A 27138-nucleotide genomic window follows, 5' to 3' on the forward strand; every position below is an offset into this window, starting at 1 on the left:
CCTTGACCAGGCAAGCCCAGGGTTTCGAACCTGGCGACCTCAGCATTTCCAGGTCGACGTTTTATCCACTGCGCCACCACAGGGCAGGCAATGGTCAACTTCTTATAAATATATATATGATCAGGGAAACTCCAGGTCTTCTGCCTAGCTAATAGTTACCCATCTGCTAAAGAGACAATTTGAGCTTTAATGACCATTTAGAATAGCCAGTGATCACTAGTTAACACCCATATCATGTACTCTTGTTCTGTTTACAGATTTTTAAAGAGATAAAGCATACCAGATATCTTTTTTTAAGGAAAGAGGACTATTTCTAAAACCAATTTCAAAAGGAAATAAAAGACACTGTTGCAATGGGACCAAAAACAGTATTAAAATAACGAGTTCTATATTTATGACAACTAAAAAATAAATTTACTCTTTAATCCTAAAAAAAAAAAAAAAAAAAAAAAAGAATTCCTAGCTAGCCAAAGAGATCATAGGGACCAAGGATAGGCTTTTACTGAACCCAGGTGGCTGGGAAATATGATGCACTTACGGTTTTTTCTTAAAATCTGAGAAAAATGCACTGTTCTCTCCTACTTTTAATGATGACAAATGTTCTAAGCATAGCAAAATTTTAATTTCATTTTTTATAACTATTTCTCTTTTTATGTAAAATAACGGTAACACATTTCAGATTTGTAAGTTTCCTTTGTTGTGTTTGTCTAAAGAGCTTTCTGAATAAGAGTATTTTCTTTAATAGTCAGGGTGTCTGTAATTTAGTGTTCTGTTAGATTGTGCAGCCTTCTCCAAGAGAAGAACAGTACTGAATTTTTTAATAAAAGAGTTTATTATAGCAAAATGAACTGCCTAAGCTTGTTTATTGATTTTAGAGAAAGGGAGGAAGGGAAGGAGGGTGTATGAGGAAAGAGAGAAACTTTTTGTTCCATTCTTTTGTGTATTTATTTGTTGACTCCTGCATGTGCCCTGACCAGAGATCAAACCCACAACCTTGATAAATTGGGATGACATTTCAACCAATGAACTACCTGGCTAGGGCTAAAACAAAATTTTTGTTGCCTAAAAAAGATTTAAGTATCTCTTTAATCATTATTGTTTTAAAAGAAGGAGTTTCAGAAAAGGTAGTGGAATGTTATAAACTTGTTTTTTTCCATTCTATACTGTATTTGATATTTTATTCATTTATTATTATTGCTGTGTTATGTATTTATTCTTTCTAATTATTTTATTCTCATTTTTAAATTAAAAAAGTAATACATACATATTATATATATGGTAAAATAATTTATAAGTATACATAGATATACAGTAAAAAAATGTATTTTTGTTCAGTTCACTTTTGTTTGCCAAGGAGCCTGTACTTTTTGAAAGGATCCAAGGATAGCTTATACTCTTCTAGGTTGTATTTTGTTTCTTTTTTATTTAACCACAGTTATCTTTCTCTATTCTCAAAGTATTCATAACATTCTCCCTTTTCCCTCCCTCCTCTGTTAATGTTAATATAAAGGGGGAAAATTGTATTTATCAGTTATTTGATTATTTATAACTAGCCACTCATCTGGTACTCAACAGTACACAACAAAAGCAAAGTATCTATATACAGATATTAAAAGGATAACACCATTAAGGATTTTCATTTTTAAAATGGCAGGAAAAACAAATCAAGTTAACCGTGATATATTCTTTGCCCTTCAGCTTTATTCAATGTTTTAAAAACCAGAACTTCCCAGTCCTTCAGTTATATTCACCCCTCCATCCTGCATGTACACACACATGTGTGTGTGTATGCACGTGTATTTTAAAATCTAAAGGAGAGCTCTACCTGAATTAATAGTATTGTATCAATGTCAGTTTCCTGGGTTTGACAATGTATTATAATCATGTAAGATACTGTCATTGGGGCCTGACCTGTGTTGGCGCAGTGGATAAAGTGTCGACCTGGAATGCTGAGATCGCCGGTTCGAGACCTTGCACTTGTCTGGTCAAGGCACATATGGGAGTTGATGCTTCCTGCTCTTACCCCCTTTCTCACTCTCTCTTCTCTCTAAAATGAATTAAAAAAAAAAGATACTGTCATTAGGGGAAGCTGGGTGATGGAATTCTCTAAACTATTTTTGCAAATTCTTATAAACTAATTATCTCCTTTTCATTGCTGAGTAGTATTCCAGCAACATGTATATTTTAACCACACATTTTGTATTCTTGAGGCTAGATCTCATGGTTCCAGTTACATCAGGGTAGCCATGCTCAGATCTTTTGTGTGGTTTCTGGAGCCATCCAGAGACATCTGTGGTTGATTACTGAAACCTGTTTAAGCCTGACCTGTGGTGGCACAGTAGATAAAGCATGACCTTGGATACTGAGGTTGCTGGTTCAAAACCCTGGGCTTGCCTGGTCAAGGCCCATATAGGAGTTGATGCTTCCTATTCCTCCTCCTTCTTTCTCTCTCCCCCCTCTCTAAAATGAATAAAAGTTTTAAAAAACAAAAAGGAAACCCATTTAATATGTCACTTAAATTATATGTACATATAAAAAGGTTCATAATAAAGGCATAATTGAAAATGAAGTAAGCAAAGTAAGGAGCAGTAGGCAAGATTACACAGAATTTTGAAATGTTCAGAGAAAGAAAACATTTAGCTAATTGTCCAGATTGTGTTTGGCATGTATTTCTCTTATTTTCACTGTATGCTCTGAATAGTTTTGAGAATAAATCCTTGGAATTAGCAAGGGTTTCCTTATAGTGTAAACTTTTCTCCAGCATACCTCAAGTATTCTCCAAATGACCAGTAGGTTAGTTAGGCTGGGTCTAGATCGGAGCCTTCATTGGCTTCTCTAACTATCAATAGATTCTCTGGCAATGATGTTTTCAGATTTGGTTATTACAGTTCTGATTGTTCCATTTTAGAAGATTTCCAGAACTTTCTCTTACAGCAGTTGTGATAGGAAGAACAGAGGCTTATGTGTTCTACATCGCTGAGTCCATGTGGGCCTTGCAGTTGGTATTCTTTGACCAACTAGTGGAAATTTTTCATCTCTTATGTTTTGTTCTCTGGTCTTAATCTTATTGAGGATGCTGGAAAACTCTTGTGTCTGTTGATGGCTTGAGGTATTTCTGACTCTAGAATTTATCACTGAGTGTAGTTAGCTGAGTCTGAATAATTTAGTTGTGGAGTACACGATTCATATCTTAGATTTCTTGAACTGACCTTTTCCTTTACTGTTCTTATGAGAATAAAGTCATTTGACACCATGGCCGATGACTTGGGAATGCAAAAGTAGATCCCTATAGGAAGTAGAGACAGTTGTTAGAAATACGCTGAGGGACAGTGGAATTCTCACAGACTTGGTTTCTCACTAAGGGATCACTTGGGAGATGACATTTGGAAGGACAAATGGATTTAGCCAGACATATTTTGGGCAAGGGCAATTAAATCCTTCTGAATTAATTCACAGAGGAAAATAACTAAGAGTTTTATATGGTTGATGGTACAAGCTTTGGGGAAAGGTGAGGCTACACTTTTGCTGAGAAGAAACATAAAAAGCATTGGACTTTTTCCATGGCCACTGTAGTAGGCTGAGGTGTAAACACACTCATTAAATGGAAGCTTATTTAAGATTTCATTTATTGGTGTTGGCGGGGGGAGGGAACGAGAATTATTTGTATGTGCCTTGACTGGGTAAGCCTGAGGTTTCAAACCTGCGACTTCAGTGTTCCACGTTGACACTCTATCCAGTGCACCACCACTGGTCAGGTGAGTTACTTTAAGATTTTATTGTTTATGTAAGGATTTACTAATAATTATGTTATTTAAAAATAAGATGTTAAAAATTAAAGTTGATCCAATAACAATTGCCACTTTGAGGTAACACCCTTATAGATTTTCAAGTAATAAATTTACTTATATTTAATTTCTTCCTTTGTTTTCCCTAGAGGTTTTGCTACTTATTGATGAGTGCTTCAACTTACATGTTTATGATGATGTGGGAGTACAGCCACTACCTCCTGTTCCTTCAAGCAGTGTCTCTGTTCTTGCTGGATAGTTTTTCCCTGAAACAAAGTAACAAGGTATCTTGGCATTTTGAAATGGTGATTTTAAATCCAGAGAATTAATGTTTTTATAGTGTATTTTAAAACCATTTATTTATTTATTTATTTTAATTTATTTATTTTAGAGAGGAGAGGGAGAGACAGAGAGAGAGAAGGGGGGGGGGAGCTGGAAGCATCTACTCCCATATGTGCCTTGACCAGGCAAGCCCAGGGTTTTGAACCGGCGACCTCAGCATTTCCAGGTCGATGCTTTATCCACTGCGCCACCACATGTCAGGCCACCATTTAGCTTTTAAGCTTCATTTTCAGATGTTTTAATAGGCTCTGATTTATCCTTCTCAAAGATTGTTAAATTCATCTCTATCCTTTTTAGAAGCACTTCAAAATTCCTTTAAACATGATCTGCTTAACCAAGGTCACCCTGTTCTTCCACCCCATTTCTAGCCACTTCTCCTTTTTCTGTTTCTTTTTTCCTTTAAAAAGAAAGAAAAGTGAAATATAGGATATGTACAAAAGAGTATATGTACAGTGTATATACAGCATTAGGATGAAAAATGAATATTTGACCACCCAGACCAAGAAGTATAGCTTTGGAATACCCTAGAAGCTGCTGCTCTAACTCTTCCCAGTCACATCCAGTTCCCTTCCCAACATAGGCTAACTGTCCAAATTTTGTTAATTCTCCCCCCCTTTTTATGTTTTTTTCTATCTATCTATCTATCTATCTATCTATCTATCTATCTATCTATCTATCTATCTATCTATCTATCTAATGTTGTAAATAATGTATTATGTCCTTTTGCCTGATTTGCTTTTCAGACTCATCCATGGTGATACATCGAGCTGTATTTCATTCACTGTGTTTATTTGTACATTCTATTATTGATAAACAGTTAGGGTTTTTTCAGTACATTGTTCATGTCTGCCGTGAGCATTTTTAGGTATGTCACATGTCACATAAGTGAAAGATTTCTCTAGAAAGATTTCTACCTCATAACAAATTACCAGTCAAAGGATGAGTGCATATGCAACTTAACTAGATACGAAGCCTTTCTCCAGAATGGCTATTAGTTTATACTCTTGCCAGAGGTCATTAAAGGTTCCCATCAACATTTGGTTCCTTCTGTTTATTTATTTTTTCTTTTTTGCCATTTCTTTGCTTTATTTTAAACCTTTATTAAGTATTTAATACCACTGCTCACTAAAATTAGGGGATATGTTATCATTTTATATTCATTTTGAAATATCTCCTAATTTTTGTGAGCAGTATATATGTATTGTCTGTCTAAGCCAGATTTTAAGTTTGGAGCTAAGGAACTCAATAACTGTCGAACCAGCATAAAAAACAAACAAACAAAAAACAACAACAACAACAACAAAAGCATTATCAGCCCTCAGATGATTCTGTTGTACCATTTCCCAGTTATTGCTTCAGCCTCCCAACAGTGAGATATCTTTTTTTTTTTTAATGGTCTGGCCTGTTAGGGATTTTTTTCTTTCTGTTTTTTATTTTTTACTTTTTACTTTTAATACTCTGCATTTTTATTTTCCCCCCCAATACCTAGTATTTGTCTTAATTTTTCCTTTCTAAAATGAATTAAATTTATGATAGATTAAATTATTTTACTATTGAATTAAATAAAATAAATCTACTGCCTGACCAGGTGATGGCACAGTGAATAGAGCGTCGAACTGAGATGCAGAGGACCCAGGTTCGAAATCCCAAGGTCGCTGGCTTCAGCGCCAGCTCATCTGGTTTGAGCAAGGGGTCATTCGGTCTGCTATAGCCCTCTAGTCAAGACCCATATGAAAAAGCAATCAATGAACAACTAAGGTGCCGCAGCGAAGAATTGATGCTTCTCATCTTTCTCCCTTCCTGTCTATCCCTATCTGTCCCTCTCTTTGTCTCTCTCTGTCTTTGTAACACAAACACACAAAAGAAAGAAAATAAATCTACTAAGACATAGAACCCCCCCACAAAATTCAAGTTTACTTTTATTTGATTAAATTGGTAGCATTTAAATGAGTTTATTATTAAACACAATAGCAACTGCACACTCAAAAAATAAAACAGTACAGAAATGTGTCATAAAATTGGGCACCTGAAACCTTTATAATTAATTATGTTAACCATTGTCACTCCAATAAATTTAACTGAAAACAACAAAAAAAATAAAGATATGAATATGACCTGTAGAAAAATAACACAAAAATATATAGGCCATATTATTATTTAGTTCACATGTCTCTGTGGTCTAGGTTCCACGGATTGGGAATCATTACTTGCTCTTTATTTTTTCCTTTTATTTTGCATTGATGGGGTTTTATTTATTTAGTTCATTTTATTGGGGTGACATTGGTTAATAAAATTACATAGGTTTCAGGTGACATCTTTCCTGGGAGATCTTCTCTTAGCACATTGAATTTAACTTTCTTGTGCTTACTGTTAAATGGACGAATGAAAAAATACTTTTTTCTGATGCTACATACATCTCATGACAGTATTTTTTTTTTTTTTTTTTTTGTATTTTTCTGAAGCTGGAAACGGGGAGAGACAGTCAGACTCCCGCATGCGCCGACCGGGATCCACCCGGCACGCCCACCAGGGGGCGATGCTCTGCCCACCAGGGGGGCGATGCTCTGCCCCTCTGGGGCGTTGCTCTGTCGCGACCAGAGCCACTCTAGCGCCTGGGGCAGAGGCCAAGGAGCCGTCCCCAGCGCCTGGGCCATCTTGCTCCAATGGAGCCTCGGCTGCGGGAGGGGAAGAGAGAGACAGAGAGGAAGGAGAGGGGAAGGGGTGGAGAAGCAGATGGGCGCTTCTCCTGTGTGCCCTGGCCTGGAATCGAGCCCAGGACTTCTGCACGCCAGGCCGACGCTCTACCACTGAGCCAACCGGCCAGGGCCTCATGGCAGTATATTTTGATATTTTATTGGAACTGCTGCTAAAGATTATGATTTTGGATTTATATAGTTTGATGTTGCATTGATGAATTTTATTATTTATTTATTCATTTTTTAGGGAGGAGAGGGAGAGACAGAGAGAGAGAGAGAGAGAGGAGAGACAGAGAGAGAGAAGGGGGGGAGGAGCTGGAAGCATCAACTCCCATATGTGCCTTGACCAGGCAAGCCCAGGGTTTCGAACTGGCGACCTCAGCATTTCCAGGTCGATGCTTTATCCACTGCGCCACCACAGGTCAGGCTCATTGATGAATTTTAATAACAAATAAGACTAATGAAAATATGTACAATAAAGTTTATTCTTATTCATTTTATTTTTGTCTCAACAGGTTCATGAAGTTTATAAAATCTATTTATTTTCTCTCTTTCTGGGATATTTACTGCAGTTTGAGAATTCTGCTTTATTGGTATCTCCTTTATTAAGCTTAGTAGTAGCCTTAATGCTTGTTAAGCACCTTCAGGTAATTAGAATTGCCTTTTTATAATTTTATGATGAATTTTTAATTGTTAATTTTTTATACCTCACATTTTTGTTCATTTGATTTTTCCTGACAGATAAATGTGAAGAAAGGAACTTTTATAGCTAAAATAATAAAAGTTATTAATTTTTATTTGGTGTGGACTCTGACCGTGACATTGACTATTATAATGAAGGTAAGTACTCTGTGTCTGAGATTCATGTAGCAGAACAAATTAAATAATGAAATATAGTGGAGTAAATTTTAATGAGTAATGAGATAGCAAGATAATAGAATTTGTAAAGTAAAATTTGGTTGCCAATGCGAATGCCTAGCATATTAAGTGAGAAAATAGGATTATGATTCTTTTCTAGACATACTTTAAAAATACATCTACTTTGCTTGGCCGGTGGTTGCACAGTGGATAGATCATCGACCTGGAATACTGAGGTGGCTGGTTTGAAGCCCTGGGCTTGCCTGGTCCAAGGCACATATGGGAAGCAACTATGATCTGATGCTTCTCGCTTTTCCCCCACCTTTGTCTCTCTTCTTCCTCTAAACTCAATAAATAAAGTTTTTTAAAAATAAAAATTCATCTACTTTATTTTCCATTTAATTTAAAATGTCATCATTTTAACCCCTTCACCTTCTTTGATCTAGTCAAAGAAGGTAAAGGGATTAGCCAAAAAGGGGTTATATTTAAAACACATGTATACAGACAGCAGAATAGCAATAGCCAAAGGGAAGAGGGCTGGTAGGGGGAGGAGAAAAAAGTGGGAAGAAATTGGGGTGGAAAGAGACTTTCATGGGGCTGGGTGAGCACAATGTGGTGGGTAGATGGTGATATATTGAGAGGGACACTTGAAACCATGTCAACACAATAGATTAAAAAATAAAGAATAAAATATCCATAGGGATATAAAGTATAGCATAGGAAATATAGTTAATATAATAACCATGTATGCTGTCAGGTGGATACTAGATTTATTGGGGTGATCACATCGTAAGTTATATAAATGTCTATTCACTGGGTTGTACACTTGAAACTAATACAGTGGTACCTTGAGATGCGAACAGACTAACATGAATTTTTTTAAGATACAAGCTGCAACTCAGTCCATATTTTTGTTCGAGATTGAAGCAAAATTTCGAGATACAAGTTATGATTCTGGAAGCTGCCGCTAGTTGGCGCGGTTGCGCTCTGGTCCAGTATCGGCAGTTTGATATACGAGTTGACTGACTTACGAGCTTGGATACAGAACGAATTAAATTCGTATCTCAAGGTACCACTGTATAGCATAATATTGTATTTCAGTGGTAATTGAAAAATAAAAAATTATTTAAAAACAAAAAATAAGGAAGAAAAATAAAAATAAAATATTATTTTGCAATTAACATTAAGTAATATATGGAATAAATTGTGATGAGTCAAAGTTGATTGGAAAAGTGGGTAAGTTACTTAAGCCAGGTGGGATAAAGTTGAAATCTTACAACCCCATTACAGTTTTATGCTTTAGTATAAAGTAATACAATGGATTTATGCCACTAGATCTCCTTGCTTCACAGTTATATCATGCATTATTTCATGTATATATATATGAAATACATATATGTATGTGTTGTGTGTGTGTATATATATCATATATATTTTGTGTGTGTGTGTGTGTGTGTGTGTATATATATATATATTTTTTTTTTTAGCCAGAGAGTGTCAGAGATAGTGGACATACAGGAAGGGAGAGAGATGAGAAGCATCAATTCTTCCTTGTGGCACCTTAGTTGTTTATTGATTGCTTTCTCCTATGGGCCCTGATGGGGTGGGGAGCGGTCTCTAGCCAAGTCAGTGATGACTTGCTCAAGCCAGTGACCTTGGACTTCAAGCTAGTGACTTTTGGGCTCAAGCCAGCAAACATGGGGTCATGTTTATGATCTCATGATTTCACACTCAAGCAGGCAAGCCTACACTCAAACTGGCGACCTCTGGGTTTTGAACCTGGGTCCTCTGCATCCCAGGCAGATGCTCTATCCACTGTGCCATCACCTGGTCAGGCTCATTTATATTTTTTTGTTTCCTAGTCTTGCTGTGTTTTCTGTGTAAGAATAGCTAATTGTTCTTTGTTATAACTAGTATTTTTCCCCTACAGACGTTTGTACCACACAAAGAAAATGGGCACATGCTGAAATTCCTTGAAGTAAAACTTGGAATAAATATGACTAAGTAAGTTATAGATTCTGTAAGTTTACCTACTCTTGTATCACTTAGAAGATGAAGGTGAAGAACAAAAATAATCAAACGAGGAAGTATATAGCTAATTAAATACCATTTAGAAAATAAATAATTTTATATACTGTATCTAGAACAGTGGTTCTCAACCTTTCTAATGCCATGACCCCGCAATACAGTTCCTCATGTTGCGGTGACCCCAAACCAAAAAATAATTTTGGTGGCTACTTCATAACTGTAATTTTGCTACAGTTATGATTCGGAATGTAAATACCTGATATGCATTATGTATTTTCCGATGGCTTTAGGCGACCCCGCTGGGGTCGCGACCCACCGGTTGAGAACTGCTGATCTAGAAGAAATCTGACATTAATATTTTCTCTCATTAAAAAAGTTTTGGCCCTGTATGCATGGGTTTGGATTTATGACAGGCCTGTTCCCCTGGGTCTCTCATAGTGCCCCATGCCAGAACAAACTATGGCCCTGAACCATTGCCTGGCCTCTGCCCATAGGCTGCAGGCACTGAAGTGGGTCGCACAGAGAAAAAAGAAAAAAAAAAACCACATTCTGGCCCTGGCCGGTTGGCTCAGTGGTAGAGCGTCGGCCTGGCGTGCAGGAGTCCCAGTTCGATTCCCAGCCAGGGCACACAGGAGGAGCACCCATCTGCTTCTCTACCCCTCCCCCTTTCCTTCCTCTCTGTCTCTCTCTTCCCATCCCGCAGCCAAGGCTCCATTGGAGCAAAGTTTTCCCGGGCGCTGGGGATGGCTCTATGGCCTCTGCCTCAGGCGCTAGAATGGCTTTGGTCGGGGCAGAGCAGCGCCCCAGATGGGCAGAGCATCACCCCCTGGTGGGCATGTGGGTGGATCCTGGTCAGGCGCATGCGGGAGTCTGTCTGACTGCCTCCCCGTTTCCAGCTTCAGAAAAATACAAAAAAAATACAAAAAAAAAAAAAAAAGTTCTCATTTAGGTCTTTTAGAAATTTGATACACTTAAACCTCAATAGCATCAAAGTGTTTTGAGGTTACTTTCTTCCTTGATGAGGAACAATGATATCATCTAAGGTCAGAATAAATGAAAGATTTAAAATGAATAAAGAACCAAGGTAATTTAACCACCACATCAGCACAATGTTTACATTAAAAAGGGTATGGGCATAGAAAAGAGGTAGGCAGTAAGATATTTATTTCATAGCAATGAATCTTGTAATAGTGGGATGAATAAGAAACTGATTTTGTAAATTAAAGAATAGTGTTGTGGCATTTTTGTTTGATAAATGCATTTTTTTTTTTCAGAGAAAAAGGATGGAAGAGAGATCTAAGCATCAACTTTGTAGTTGCGGCACTTTAGTTGTTCATTGATTGCGTTCTTTTTTTTTTTAAGATTTTATTTATTTTAGAGAGAGAGAGAGAGGTGGGGAAGGAACAGGAAGCATCAACTCCCACATGTGCCATGACCAGGCAAGCCCAGAGTTTCCAACTGACGACCTCAGCATTCCAGGTCAATGCTTTATCCATTGCGCTACCGCAGGTCAGGCTGATTGCTTTCTTATACTGTACGTGCCTTAACCAGGGGGCTCCAGCTGAGCCAGTGACCCCCTTGCTCAATCCAGTGACCTTTGCTCAAGCCAGGACCTTCGGCTTCACGCCAGTGATCTTTGACTCAAGGCAGCAACAATGGAATTATGTTGATCCCATGCTCAAGCCAATGACCCTACAGCCAGATGAGCCTGTGCTCAAGCCAACGATCTCAGGGATTCAAACCTGGAGTCTCAGCATCCCAGGCCAGTGCTCTGTTTACTGCGCCACCACCTGGTCAGGCTGTTAAGTGCATTTTTAAAACCTAGAATGAAATAGATGATTTTTATGTACTGACAGCCTTTTGCATAATGGGACATATATTTTACCTACACATTTCTATAGTCAATATAATATAACTTAGAACTTTATTATCACTTGCTATGATTACATGAGATTTTAGATACTGTGCATGGAATTTCATGTTGAGACATATCACAGTTAACAAAGTTTGTTTTGTTGGGGTTTTTTTGTATTTTTCTGAAGTGAGAAGCAGGGAGGCAGTGAGACAGACTCCTGCATATGCCCAACCAGGTTCCACCCAGCAAGCCCACTAGAGGACGAAGCTCTGCCCATCTGGGGCGTTGTCTACATTGTAACCAGAGCCATTTTAGCACCTGAGGTGAGGCCATGGAGCCATCCTCAGCGCCCGGGCCAACTTGCTCCAATGGAACGTTGGCTGCGGGAAGGGAAGAGAGAGGTTAGAGAGAAAGGAGAGGAGGAAGGGTAGGGAAGCAGATGAGCACTTCTGCTGTGTGCCTGGCCGGGAATTGAACCCAAGACATCCACATGCTGGGCTGATGCTCTACCACTGAGACAACCAGCCAGGGCACAGTTAACAAAGTTTTTGATATGGATTAAACACTGAAGAAATCTACTGAAGTGTAAGTTATATATGTATGTCTAAAATGAAAGGATCCTTTAAAAGGCCGTGTGTTCCATAAAGATACATACCCATGTATTTCTGAGAGGTATGTGTAGGCCTGACACATAACGGGCAATTAATAAAAATTAGTTGTAGACCTTCATGATTATCTGCCCTTTTCACTGACTTTCTATTTAACCTTGGGAGACTCTAGGATGAGCCTAGGATAAGAGTCGCTTTTGTTCAGTGTTTCTTCATTGGTTATGTCAGGAGTTGGGAACCTATGGCTCGTGAGCCAGATGTGGCTCTTTTGATGGCTGCATCTGGCTCGCAGACAAATCTTTAATAAAAAAAATAATAACGTTAAATATATAAATCATTCTCATGTATTACAATCCATTCATTTCCTACTGCTCATGTTCATGGTTGCGGGTGGCTGAAGCTAATCACAGCTGTCCTCCGGGACAACACCAAATTTTTATTGGATATTGCATAATGTACACGGGTTGTTGTGAGGTCAGGAAGTAAACATCCCTCTTTTTAATCAAGTAGTCAGCTAGCTAATTACAGAAACCTTTTTGACAAAGAAGATGGCTAAACGAAAAAAGATGAGGAGTATCATACTTTTCAGCTGGAATGGACAGAGGAATTCGCCTTTGTGGAGAGAGCAGGTTCTGCAGTGTGTCTAATATTCAATGATAAAATTGCATAGATGAAACGGTCAAATATAAAGTGGCACTTCGACACATGCCATACTACATTTGCATCAAAATATCCAGTGGGGGACAGCAGGAAGAAAGCATGTCAAGAGCTACTGTGCAGAGCGCAAGCTAGTCAGCAGCAACTCCGTGTTTGGACCCAAGTTGACTGGAATTCGGTTAGCTTTGCTGGTGCTTTAGCAATTGTGAGAAACGGAAAGCCATTCACAGATGAGGAGTATATCAAAACATTCATGCTTGATGTTGCCAATGAACTTTTTGATGACTTTTTGGATAAAGACAAGATAATCAAATGAATAAAAGACATACCTCTGTTGACAAGAACTGTTCACGATCATACCATCATGATGGCAAATCAAATTGAGGCAACACAAGTGAAGGACATAAATGCAGCACCATTCTTTTCTCTCGCTTTGGATGAGTCAACAGACGTAAGCCATTTATCCCAGTTCAGCGTGATTGCAAGGTATGCTGTCGGTGACACACAATGTGAGGAAAGTCTTGCTGTTTTGCCTATGAAAGAGACAACAAGAGGGGAGGATTTAGTCAAGGTCTTTCTTTTTTTTTTTTTAAATAATCTTTTCTTTTTTTAATTATTTTTTAAATTTATTCATTTTAGAGAGGAGAGAGAGAGAGGAGAGACAGAGAGAGAGAGAAGGGAGGGAGGAGCTGGAAGCATCAACTCCCATATGTGCCTTGACCAGGCAAGCCCAGGGTTTTGAACTGGCGACCTCAGCATTTCCAGGTCGACGCTTTATCCACTGCGTCACCACAGGTCAGGCTAGTCAAGGTCTTTCACTGAGTTCGCTAAAGAAAAAAATCTACTGTTGGATAAACTTATTTCAGTGTGTACTGATGGTGCTCCGTGCATGGTGAGAAAAACAGAGGATTCAAAGCGCTTCTTTGTGAACATGAAAAGAGACCCATCCTAAATTTTCACTGCATCCTACATCAGGAGGCGCGTTGTGCTCAGATGTGTGGCAAGCAGCTTGGTGAGGTGATGTCGCTGGTCATTCGGGTGGTCAACTTTATTGTTGCCCGAGCTTTAAATGATCGCCAGTTTAAAACACTGCTGGATGAAGTTGGGAATAATTATCCTGGTCTGCTTCTGCCCAGCAATGTGCGTTGGTTGTCAGTAGGGAAGGTGCTCAGCCATTTCGCAGCTTGTCTGAGCGAAATCTAGACTTTTCTTGAAATGAAAAACATCGAGTGTCCTGAGTTAGCTAACACTGAGTGGCTCCTGAAGTTCTACTATCTTGTGGACCTGACTGAACATCTGAACCAGCTCCATGTGAAATGCAAGGTGTTGGAAATACAGTCTTATCCCTTCAACAAGCAGTGTTTGCATTTGAAAACAAGCTGGAACTCTTCATCGCTGACATCGAAACAGGTCGTTTACTACACTTTGAAAAACTGGGAGAGTTTAAAGATGCTGCACAGCAAGTGACCCTGCTCAGCATCTTGATCTCCAGCAGCTAGCGGGCTTCACATCTAATCTGCAGTCATTCAAAGCGTGCTTTGGAGAATTTCGTGAGTGCACTCATCTTTTTAAGTTCATCACCTATCCACACGAGTGTACAGTGGACAGCACCAACCTGAGTTACATCCCCAGTGTCTCCATCAGAGATTTTGAGCTACAAGCTGCTGACCTGAAGGCCTCTGACATGTGGGTGAATAAGTTCAAGTCACTGAATGAAGATTTGGAAAGACTTGCACGACAGCAAACAGAGTTGACAAGCAAACACTTGGGGAGAAATGAAAAAACTTCAACTCGCGGACCAGCTGATTGTCAAAACTTGGAACGCGCTTCCCGTCATATACTACACACTGCAGCATGTGAGTATTACTGTACTGACAATGTTTGGCTCTACGTATGCATGTGAGCAGTCTTTTCACATCTAAAGAACGTTAAGACCAACCTATGATCACGTTTAACGGATGGAAGTCTCAACGCCTGCATGAAGCTTAACCTCACCACGTATTAACCAGACTACAAAGCCATCAGCAAAACCATGCAGCACCAGAAGCCGCGTTGGTGTTAAGAAGTACTTTATTCATCGTTGGTTAGCAACAGCATAACCACGTTATTAAAAAGAATTCAGAGACTTATTGTACTTTAAAAATGTTGGTCTTACATAAAATGCACACATTTACTTGTATTTAGTGTTAAACATATTGTATGGCTCTCATGGAATTACATTTTAAAATATGTGGCATTCATGTCTCTGTCAGCCAAAAAGGTTCCTGACCCCTGGGTTATATAGTGCCCCTGTATTCAGCATGCCAGGTACTAGGTTTACTTCACAAGGTGATGCTCTATATTTTCAGAATAAGACATGTCCCCTGTCCTTAAAAATATTACCATTTGAGCCTGACCAGGCAGTGGCACAGTGGATATAGCATCAAACTGGGACACAGAGTACCCAAGTTTGAAACACTGAGGTCACTGGCTTGAGTTTGGGCTCAGCTGGCTTGAGCGCAGGCTCACCAGCTTGTGCTAGCGGTCACTGGCTTGAACCCAAGGTCACTGGCTTGAAGGCCAAGGTCACTGGCTTGAGCCCAGGGTTGCTGGCTTGAGCAAGAGGTCACTGATTTTGCTGTAGTTCCCCTATCCCTTATCAAGACACATAAAAGAAAGCAATCAATAACAACTAAGGTGCCACAGCAGAGAATCAGTGCTCCTCATCTCTTTCCCTTCCTGTCTGCTTGTCCCTCTCTCTGTCTCAGTCACACACACACACACACACACACACACACACACACATACACACACACACACATTGCCATCTCATTAGATAGTTTTTATATAATTAATGACTTGGGTGGTTTAAATAGTAAATGCTTTATGATCAAGTGAGTCCATTGGATATTAGGATTTGGAGTTCACTAGAATTTCAGGAAACATTTCTGGTGAGACAGACTTTTAGGAACTATTACAGAAATATTAATATTTGTTGGATGTGCTGGATACTTGGCTAGGTACTCTGGATGATGGAAAAATGACTACAGTGTAACTAACATATGGCAGGTTGCATTAAGGGCTATAATTGAGGAATAAGTAAAATGCTGTGAGAATGTTGGGAAGGTAAGGTTGAGACTAGGGGATGTGAAAAGAAAACTCATTAAATTGGGATTTGAATTGTTCCTTTATGAATTAACAACTTTAATAGGCAGATATTAAAAAGAGGTGCATTTGTTGTAGATACAGGATATTTTGATGGCAGCCTCTTTGATACAGCTGTATTGCTGTTTTACACATTGTGAAACTTTAGCCTTTTATTCTAAGTCCAGTGATTAGTGAAGTAGGCAGTCTCCATCTGTCCGTGAGCACCCTGAACATCACTCCATCTCCTACCTCCTCCCCTAGGACTAGGGATTAAGGATGAAATGGAAGTTGGAGATGAACTAGGAGTAAGAATGCAGATATTTTATGATTTCTGTCTAGGTAATTAGGTATCTCTATTTATTTAAAAAATTTTCCCATTGATTAGCGAAAGAGAGGAAGGGAGGGAAAAAAAGGGAGAGAAAACTTAACTCATTTCACTTAGTTTTATTTAGTTGTGTATTCATTGATTGCTACTCGTACATGCCTTGACTGGGGGACAAACGGGGTCAACCCTGTAACCTCTGGCATACCAGGTCAACACTTTATCCAGTGAGCCACCTGTCTAGGGCTAGATACCTCTTTTTACAAGATGTCCCAGTTGAGTTACATTAATCAATATCAATCAGGGCTGTTTAATAATGTGAGCCACATAAGTAATTTTCTAGTAGTCACATTAAAAAAGTAAAAAGAAACAAGTGAATTTAATTTTAGTAATATATTTTGCCTGACCTGTGGTGGCACAGTGGATAAAGCATCTACCTGAACACTGAGGTCGGTGGTTTGGAACCCTGGGCTTACCTGGTCAAGGCACATACGGAGTTGATGTTTCCTGCTCCTCCCTTCTTCTTGCTCTCTCTCTCCTCTCTCTCTAAAAATGAATAAATAACATCTAAAATTTTTTATTTAATAAAATATATAAAAAATCTTTTAATGTGTAAGTGATATAAAAATTACTGGGATATTTTTACTTTCTTTATTATTTTTTATCTTTGACATCCAGGTTGTATTTTGTACTTAAATTATATCTTCATTTGTATTCGCCACATTTCAAGTGCTAATAGCCAAATATACCTAGTAGTAGTTAACATATTGGATAGTACAGATGTGGAGGTTATCTTCCAGATAAAAATAAAAAGTGAAACTTCCTTAAAACTGTAATGGGCTTTAGAGATGGTAAAGTACTTGGTAGCAAAAAGCAACAGTTTTACATTTATTAGAACAATTCGTTGGGGAGAGTTTACTAATGCCATTATCTTCATTTGTAAAGGGTAGGATGTGGCTGTTATACGTGAATGGACTTAAGAAATATGTTTTCTTTTATCTAAGTTTCTAATGAGCCTGACCAGGCAGTTACGCAGTGGATAGAGCGTCGGACTGGGACGCGGAGGGCCTAGGTTCAAAATCCCGAGGTCGCCATCTTGAGTATGGGCTCATCTGGTTTGAGCAAGGCTCACCAGCTTGAGCCCAAGGTCACTGGTTTTAAGTAAGGGTTCACTCGGTCTGCTGTAGCCCCCTGGTCAAGGCACATATGAGAAAGCAATCAGTGAACAACTAAGGTGCTGCAATGAAGAATTGATGCTTTTCATCTCTCTCCCTTCCTGTCTGTCTGTCCCTATAAGTCCCTCTCTCAGTTTCTCTCTGTCTCTGTCACAGAAAAAAAAAGCTTCTAATGAAATAAAAAGTGCTTTTATTGTCAGTAGTTTAAAACACCTGTTATTTTAATATGCTTTTTGTCTTCTATAGGAATTTTACAATGAATTGGCTCCTATGTCAAGAATCCCTGCAGACACCATCTCAAGACTTTTTTTTGCGATTGACACAGTCTTCTTTATTACCTTTCTATATTTTAGTGTTAATTATTTGTTTTCTTTCTATGATGCAAGTTATTTTTAGGAGAATTAAGTAAGTATCTATGAAAATCAATCACATTAGTAATATATTTTTGAATTATATAACAATACTTATTTTTAATATTCTTCCAATATTTGTATTGTTTTAGAGCTTCTAATTTTATTCTCCATCAGTATGTAAAACATAATTATGTTAACCAGATAAAATTTAAATTTAAGTTCATATATCTAAACATGTAATGTCCAGATTTAGTGTAGAAATAATATTTAAATAATCAGATAAACTTTCAAAAACTGTTTTACTAACTTAGATTTTCACTTACCATTAAAGTAATTTATTTAGCATCAATGAAGCTAGTAGTATAAGTGATATTATTCATTGATTGATTGATTGATTTTAGAGAGTGGAGTGAGAGAGAGAGGTGGGGGGAGGAGCAGGAAGCATCAACTTATGGTAGTTGCTTCTCATATGTATCTTGACTGTTCAAGCCCGGGATTTCAAACCAGCAACCTCAGCACTTCAGGTCGATGCTTTATGTATTACACCACCACAGGTCAGGTGTATAAGTGATTTTAAATTATAAAGTTTAACTAGTTTTAAGTATATTTATTTATTATATTTGAAAGGAAGTTGCATGTAGGGTCTTGATTTTGAGAACTTAGTTGTTTACATTATGATTTAAGTATATTGACTTACCAATCACTAGTCGAGTGATAATTAATCTTAGAAAGGATCCTAAAGTATTATTTATTTATTTATTTTGTGACAGAGACAGAGAGGGACAGATATGGACAGACAGACAGGAAGGGAGAGAGATGAGAAGCATCAATTCTTTGTTGTGACACCCTAGTTGTTCATTGGTTGCTTTCTCATATGTACCTTGACGGGGGGAGGAAGGGGGGGGATATAGTAGACCGAGTGACCCCTTGCTCAAGCCAGCAACCTTGAGCTTAAGCTGGTGAGGCTTGCTCAAACCAGATGAGCCCATGCTCAAGCTAGCGACCTTCGGGTTTTAAATCTGGGTCCTCCAAGTCCCAGTCCAACACTCTATCCACTGCGCCACCACCTGGTCAGGCCTAAAGTACTTTTTAGTTATATTTCTGAACTTTTATTTTTAGTCTTCACTGAGTCAGTTACATTCAGGTTCTAAAAGCCAGTTTCAAAGACTTGGAGGTAGGAAAGTAGGAAAGTTAATATTTGACTAGCAGAATATATTTTTAAATTTTAAGAACTATCTGTATTTCCTTTTATCAAGAAATTTAACATCTTTGATTTTCCAAATATATATTTTAGTAAAAAATATGTTCCTTTTCTGTAGTGGTGAGTCCCTTAAAGAAACTGTTACTCTTGAAGATGGACAAATTGGAGAACGGCCAGAAATAATTTATCATGTGATTCACACTATTTTATTGGGTTCTTTTGCAATGATTATAGAAGGGTAAGTGTACTTTATTTGATCTACTTGTTTTTATAAAGAACTGTTTTTTCTACCCTGGGCAGGTAGGTAGCTCAGTTGGTTAGAACATCATCCTGATCACCAACGTTGTGGGTTTGATCCCTGGTACCATGGAATGCATGAATAAGTTAAACAACAAGTCAGTGTTTCTGTCTCTCTCCCATCCTTTCTCTAAAAATTAAAAAAAAAGTCCTTCCTAATGGTAATAGGTAGAAACTTTTAAGAATACATTTGTTAAACTATTTTTAAAATTTTTTTATTTATTTTTTTGTATTTTTCTGAAGTTGGGCACGGGGAGGCAGTCAGACAGACCCCACATGCGCCCGACCAGGATCCACCCGGCACGCCCACCAGAGGGTGATGCTCTTCCCATCTGGGGCGTTGCTCTGTTGCAACCAGAGTCAGAGTCATTCTAGCGCCTGAGGCAGAGGCTACAGAGCCATCCTCAGCGCCCAGGCCAACTTTGCTCCAATGGAGCCTTGGCTGCTGGAGGGGAAGAGAGAGACAGAGAGGAAGGAGAGGGGAAGGGGTGGAGAAGCAGATGGGCGCTTCTCCTATGTGCCCTGGCCGGGAATTGAACCCTGGACTCCTGCATGCCAGGCCGAGGCTCTACCACTGACCCAACTGGCCAGGGCTTTTTTTTTTTTTAATTTTTATTTATTTATTTTTTACAGTGACAGAGAGAGAGTCAGAGAGAGGGATAGATAGGGACAGACAGACAGAAATGGAGAGAGATGAGAAGCATCAATCATCAGTTTTTCGTGGGACTCCTAGTTGTTCATTGATTGCTTTCTCATATGTGCTTGACCACGGGCCTTTAGCAGACCGAGTAACCCCTTGCTGGAGCCAGTGACCTTGGGTCCAAGCTGGTGAGCTTTTTTTTTTTGCTCAAGCCAGATGAGCCCGCGCTCAAGCTGGCGACCTTGGAGTCTCAAACCTGGGTCCTCGGCATCCCAGTCCGATGCTTTATCCACTGTGCCACCACCTGATCAGGCACATTTGTTAAACTTTATAAAAACTGGCCCTGGCCAGTTGGCTCAGTGGTAGAGTGTTGGCCTGGCATATGGATGTCCTGGGTTCTATTGTTGGCCAGGGCACACAGGAGAGTGCTCATCTGTTTCTCCACCCCTTCCCCTCTTGTTTCTATCTGTGTGTGTGTGTGCGTGTGTGTGTGTGTGTGTGTGTGTGTGTCTCTCTCTCTCTTTCTATTCTTCTTCCCTCCTACAGCCATGGCTCGACTGGAGCAAGTTGGCCCCAGGCGCTGAGGATGACTCCATGTCCTCTGCCTCAGGCGCTAAAAAATGGCTCCAGTTGCAACAGAGCAATGGCCCAGATGGGCAGAACATTGCCCCCTGGTGGGCTTCCCAGGTGGATCCCAGTCAGGGCACATGTGGGAGTCTTGTCTCTGCCTTCCCTCCTCTCACTAAAGTAAAAAAAAGAAATTATAAAAACTAAAAATCTATAAACTTTTAAAATCTAATTGGAATTTACTAAGGCATTTATAGTAAAGCGAATTGACATTTACTGATTCGTTAATTTGTTCAAAAACTACTGAATGTCTTCCAAGGGCCAAACATTGTGCTAGGTGCTGGAGGTGCAGTGGTGAAGACACGTGGATACACAGTCTCTAACCTTATGTAACTTATGCCTAATGGAGGTGACAGATGTTAATTACACAAAAATAAAATTATAACTTTGATAAGTGAAGGAGAGGCATATGGTGCTGTGAAAACATAAAAATTGAATTTGACTGAAGAAATCTTGCGGAAAGGCTTTCTAAGAAAAAGATACTTGAGTTGGGGCCTAAAGGGTGAGTAGCAGTGAAGTAGGCGAACAGAAGGAGGAGTACTCCAGGTAGAAGATATCCGTATGCAAAGCCCTGTGATAGGAAGAAACTTGGCTCTTTTTTGGGAGGGACTTATGAGGGGTGAAAATGAGCTCATTGTGGCCGAAGTACAAAGAGCATGCATAGCACCTTATAAGTCTTGTTAAGGAGTTTGGAGTAGTTGTATTTTCCTTTTATCCTTTTCGTCACATAAGTTCTTTTATTGCTTTTAATTGCAATTGAGCTCTTACAAAGTACATGTCGAACTCCATTTAATGTTCAATAAAGCAAAATTTTCCATTTTATTAGCTTGATCATTTTAATGTTCTATATACCTTCTTAAATTTGTTAAGCAAAATGGATATTCATATATTAATATCCAGATAAGGTATAGTTGTTTAGGTACTGTGTTTCCTTTTAAGTCTTTAGTTTTCAAATTTGTTTTTTTCTTGCTTCTACACAAAACCATGCCACCTCATTAATAAACATTATAAAAATATATTAATTTAGCAGCAGTTTTTAGTTCGTTCATATGTCACTATTTTAGCAATGATGGAAGTTATAGAAATATACAGGATATAATTCTCCAGAAACTCACAGCAGTTCCAACATCACCCTCAGTCTGACATCAACTGCAAGTGTGGGGTTCCCAAAACTGCTACAGGTTCAGTAACTCACTAGGATTCACAGAACTCAGGAAGTTGTTATATTCACAGTATGGTTTATCACAGGAACAGGATAGGGGGAAGAGGCATATAGGCCAGCGTCCAGGAGAAATCAGGCACAGAACTGCCAGTGTCCCTGCCAGTGCAGCCACCTGGTTCTCTCAGAAATGATATATGACGCTATGCATGGAGTGTTGCCAACCAGGGAGACTCACCTGAGCTTTGATATTCATAAGTTTCTTTTTTTTTTATTAATTGATTTTTAGAGAGTGGGGGGTGGAGCTAGAAGCATCAATTTATAGTTGCTTCTTGTAAGTGCCTTGACTGGTCAGGCCTGGGGTTTCGAACTGGCAACCTCAATGTTCCAGGTCAACAATCTATCCACTACGTTACCACAGGTCAGGCAGTAATTATAGGTTTTATTGAGGCTCAATGATGTATGTATATGTGGTTGACCTTAGTCTCCAGCCCCTCCGGAGGTTTAACTGATAACCATGTGGCCCAAGGCCCCCATGATAAGTCACATTCTTAGCATAAACTATCAATCATGAACCCAAGTAAACAAAGCTACTCTTGTCACATATGACTTCTAAAGGATTAGAAGTCACCTCCCAGAAGTTGGGGATAAGAGCCAAATCTTTTTTTGGGCAAGGTTAATCCTTCACTGCACAGTGAATAAGGTACATGAAAATAAATATACCGTGGTCAGAGGCAGCCATTGTTCAGCGGGTCACACGGGCTGTTCGGGGGCTGGGCTGGTCCTACCCCCCTTTCCAAGCTCCCTGGCCCTCCTTAGAGCTGGGAGAGGGGGCCAGTCCCTGGCTTTGCGCACCCTATGGTTCTCGGGTGCAGCCACCATGAGCAAACGGAAGGCACCACAAGAGACTCTCAACGGGGGAATCACCGACATGCTCACAGAACTCGCAAATTTTGAGAAGAACGTGAACCAGGAGATCCACAAATACAATGCTTACAGAAAAGCAGCATCTGTGATAGCAAAGTACCCACATAAAATAAAGAATGGAGCGGAAGCTAAGAAATTGCCCGGAGTAGGAACAAAAATTGCTGAAAAGATTGATGAATTTTTAGCAACTGGAAAATTGCGTAAACTAGAAAAGATTCATCAGGATGATACTAGTTCATCCATCAGTTTTCTGACTTGAGTTACTGGCATTGGTCCATCTACTGCAAGGAAATTTGTAGATGAAGGAATTAAAACATTAGAAGATCTCAGAAAAAATGAAGATAAATTGAACCATCATCAGCGAATTGGGTTGAAATATTTTGAGGACTTTGAGAAAAGAATTCCTCGTGAAGAGATGTTACAAATGCAAGACATTGTACTAAATGAAGTTAAAAAAGTGGATTCTGAATACATTGCTACAGTCTGTGGCAGTTTCAGAAGAGGTGCAGAGTCCAGTGGTGACATGGATGTTCTTCTGACCCATCCAAGTTTTACTTCTGAATCAAACAAACAGCCAAAGCTATTACATCGTGTTGTGGAGCAGTTACAAAAGGTCAGCTTTATTACCGATACTTTGTCAAAAGGTGAAACAAAATTCATGGGTGTTTGCCATCTTCCCAGTAAAAATGATGAAAAGGAATATCCACACAGGAGAATTGATATCAGGTTGATACCCAAGGATCAGTATTCCTGTGGTCTCTATTTCACTGGGAGTGATATTGTCAATAAGAATATGAGAGCTCATGCCCTAGAAAAAGGCTTCACAGTCAAGGAATACACAGTTCGCCCCTTGGGAGTCACTGGAGTCACTGGAGAACCCCTGCCAGTGGATAGTGAGAAAGACATCTTTGACTACGTCCAGTGGAAATACCGAGAACCCAAGGATCGAAGTGAATGAGGCATCCTTCCTCCCAGGCACAGCCCAACAAGAGTCTTAATTTATTTCTTAACCTTTGCTATGTAAGGGTCTTTGGTGTTTTTAAATGAATGTTTCTTCTTCATGCACTGTAGTCAATAAAACCTCTTATACTATTATTTAAAAAAATAAAAATAAATAAATATACCGCTCACAAAAATTAGGTGATTTTTTATCACTTCATATTCATTTTGAAATATCCCTAATTTTTGTAAGCAGTATATAATAAGCAATATATGAGTCTGTATATTAATTAAAGTACTTATTTATTTTAAAGTGAGAGGATGGGAGATAGACTCCTGCATGCACTCTGACCAGGATCCATCCGGCAACCCCCATTTGGGGCTGATGGTTGAATCAACTGAGCTATTCTTAGTGCCCAGGACTGATGCTTGAATTAATCAATCCACTGGTGATGAGAGTGGAACAGAGAGAGAAGGGGGAGAGGCAGAAGAAGAGAAGCGGATGGTCACGTCTCATGTGTGCCCTGACCGGGGATCAAACCCAGGACATCTGCATGCCAGGCCAACACTCTATCCACTGAGCCAAGCAGCCAGGGCCTAAAGTAATTATTCTTAAATTGTAATTCATACCAGAACATTCCTTCTTTATTTTTTAGATGAAAGAAGTATTACCATCTTTAGAAGTTTGTAGTTTTTTAACCATCTCTTTATTAGATACTGTAAATTGCTTATATGCAGAATGAATGCTTAATACGATGCAGATCATTATGTTTAAGTTGTGTTTTATTATTGTGGTAAAAAAGTATAACATATGGCCCTGGCCGGTTGGCTCAGTGGTAGATCATCAGCCTGGCGTGCGGAAGTCCCGGGTTTGATTCCTGGCCAGGGCACACGGAAGAAGCGCCCAGCTGCTTCTCCACCCCACCCCTCTCCTTCCTCTCTGTCTCTCTCTTCCCCTCCCGCAGCCAAGGCTCCATTGGAGCAAAGATGGCCCAGGCGCTGGGGATGGCTCCATGGCCTCTGCCTCAGGTGCTAGAGTGGCTCTGGTCGCAACAGAGCGACGCCCTGGATGGGCAGAACATCCCCCCTGGTGGGCGTGCTGGGTGGATCCTGGTCGGGCGCATGCAGGAGTCTGTCTGACTGCCTCCCCGTTTCCAGTTTCAGAAAAATTAAAAAATTAAAAAAAAGTATAACATAATTTACCATCTTAGACATTTTTAAGTGTGTGTGTGTGTGTGTGTGTATATATATATATATATATATATACCTCAGTATTAAATATATTAACATTGTTGAGAGACAGACCTCTAGAACTTTCTCACCTTATATATCTGAAACTCTATACCCATGGAACAATAGATCTCCCTTTGTCCCTCCCACCAGCCCCTGGTGACTCCCATTCTACTTTCTGCTTCTATGATTTGACTACTTCAGGATACCTCATACAAATACAATCATATATATAGTATGTGTCTTTTTGTGACTGGCTTATTTCGCTTTACCCAGTGTCCACAAGGTTCATCCATATGTGACAGGAATGATACTCCATTACATATATATCGCATTATGTTTTGTCCATTCATCTATTGATGGGCATTTGAGTTGCTTTTATTTTTTGGCTGTTGTGAATAATCCTGCTGTGAACATGAATGTGCAAATACCTCTTTGAGACCCTGCTTTCTATTCTTTGAGAATATACCCAGAAGGGGGATTGCTGGATCATATGGCAGTTCTATTTTCCCTTTGTGTTTTTCTTTATTTTTTTAAGATTTTATTTATTGATTTTTGAGAGGGGAGAGAGACAGAAAGGTGGTGAGAGATGAGCAGGTATGTGCCTTGACCAGGCAAGCCCAGGATTTCAAACCTGTACCTCAGCATTCTAGGTTAAGACCTTATCCACTGCACCACCGCTGGTCAGTCAGTTCTAATTTTAATTTTATGAGGAACCTCCATACTGTTTTCCATAGTGGTTACCGTATTTCCCCATGTATAAGATGCATCCTTTTTCGAAATGGGGTCTTAAAACTGGTTGCATCTTATACAATGGTTGTAGGGTTTTTTACTTGCATTTCCCACTTTTTTGTGCTTGTTTTTCCACCCGTTGAAGACAGTGATTCATCATCAGAGACAGATGAGGACAAGCTAATGGATGGGAGTTTTGACAGTGATGAGTGTAGCATCCACCGGGGTACAAAACAGATGTCGGAGACTTTCAGGAATTTAGATGGAAAATTTATTGGCCAAGCTTTTAACCTGCGCAGGGGCGGACTCTCGGGTGTCTCAGGGACACTATACTCTTAAAAAGTCGCAGATGAGAGCCACACCTAAACGCTCACAAACTAGGTCTTATATAGGCTGAGCAAGCAAGCAGTTTCCAAAAGCAGACTTGGCTATTAGCTATTGGGGGAGGAGGGGGGGAGAAGTCACATGGCATAGTAACATAGGGCAGGCAGTAGAAAAGTTTTAAAACTGTTAAAACTGTTACAAATCTAGATAAACAGGATTTGGGGGCTGGGTCAGCTCTAAGTTCCTTGTTCCTTATGCAACCTCTCACGCAACCTTCAGGGTAAGGCGGGCCCCTACAATGAGGAGTTGTATGAATTTTATGATGAATAAAACTGGACTTCAATAACTTATGTAATACATTTTTTTTCAAATTTTGGGCCCTCAAATTAAGATGTGTTTTATACAGGGGGACATACAATACATTTTTTAATCTCATCAACAGTGCACAAGATTCCATTTCTCCACATTCTTGCTGACATTTGTTATTTGTATTTTTTAATGGGTGTTAGATGTTGTTTCATTGTGGTTTTGATTTGCATTTTCCTGATTATTAGTGATGTTGAGCATCTCTTCATGTGCCTGTTGGCTATTTGTATATTTTCTTTGGGGAAACTTCTGTTAAGCCCTTTGTCCATTTTTAAATTGGGATATTTGATTTTTTTTATTGAGTTGTAGGAATTCTTTATATTTTTTTGATATTACCACCTTATATCAGCTATATTATTTGCAAATACTTTCTCTTACTCTGTATGTTACCTTTTCACTTTATTGCTTGTATTATATCATATTTAAGTTGTGGTATATCCACCTATTGAATGTATGTAGCTATTCAAAATTATGTTCTTAAGATTATTTAAGACTTCATAATACTATATAAATATATAGTAGTAAATGAAAAAGCAGGTTATAGCATGATCACAATTTTGCTAAATAAAGTGATATTTTTTTTAAGAGAGAGAGAGATGGAGGGACAGACAGGATGGGAGCAAGATGAGAAGCATCAACTCACAGTTGGGGCACCTCAGTTATTTATTCATTGCTTCTCATATGTGCCTTGACTGGGGGGCTACAGCTAAGCCAGGACCCCTTGCTCAAGCCAGTAACCATGGGGTCATATCTGTGATCCAACGCTCAAGCTGAATGAACCCATGCTCAAGCCAGATGAACCCATGCTCAAGCCAGTGACTTCGGAGGTTTGAAACTGGGTTCTCAGCATCCCAGGCCAGCGCTCTATCTGTTGCACCACTATGTATCAGG

The 27138-nt window shown here is 39.3% G+C and overlaps 1 protein-coding gene, 1 non-coding gene and 1 pseudogene across 8 annotated transcripts in view; all 3 read left to right on the forward strand.

The window, feature by feature from the left end:
• Nucleotides 1–27138, forward strand: part of DPY19L4 (dpy-19 like 4) — a 96691-nt gene that overhangs the window by 32861 nt on the left and 36692 nt on the right. For 5 of the 7 annotated variants that reach the window (XM_066379150.1, XM_066379144.1, XM_066379149.1 and 2 more), the window contains 6 exons: nucleotides 3935–4069; nucleotides 7339–7470; nucleotides 7565–7663; nucleotides 9612–9685; nucleotides 17699–17857; nucleotides 19125–19244. In XM_066379150.1, the coding sequence (XP_066235247.1) occupies nucleotides 3935–4069; nucleotides 7339–7470; nucleotides 7565–7663; nucleotides 9612–9685; nucleotides 17699–17857; nucleotides 19125–19244 (719 nt within the window). The remainder of the gene's footprint in view (nucleotides 1–3934; nucleotides 4070–7338; nucleotides 7471–7564; nucleotides 7664–9611; nucleotides 9686–17698; nucleotides 17858–19124; nucleotides 19245–27138) is intronic. The other 2 variants (XM_066379147.1, XM_066379146.1) reach the window with 2 other exon arrangements.
• Nucleotides 10100–10233, forward strand: LOC136401586 (small nucleolar RNA SNORA42/SNORA80 family). Its single transcript, XR_010750611.1, has one exon. It is a non-coding gene; the product is annotated as a small nucleolar RNA SNORA42/SNORA80 family (small nucleolar RNA).
• On the forward strand, nucleotides 22483–23682 carry LOC136398036 (DNA polymerase beta pseudogene; annotated as a pseudogene).

This window comes from Saccopteryx leptura, chromosome 3, assembly GCF_036850995.1.
Source record: "Saccopteryx leptura isolate mSacLep1 chromosome 3, mSacLep1_pri_phased_curated, whole genome shotgun sequence".
Lineage (NCBI taxonomy): Eukaryota > Metazoa > Chordata > Mammalia > Chiroptera > Emballonuridae > Saccopteryx > Saccopteryx leptura.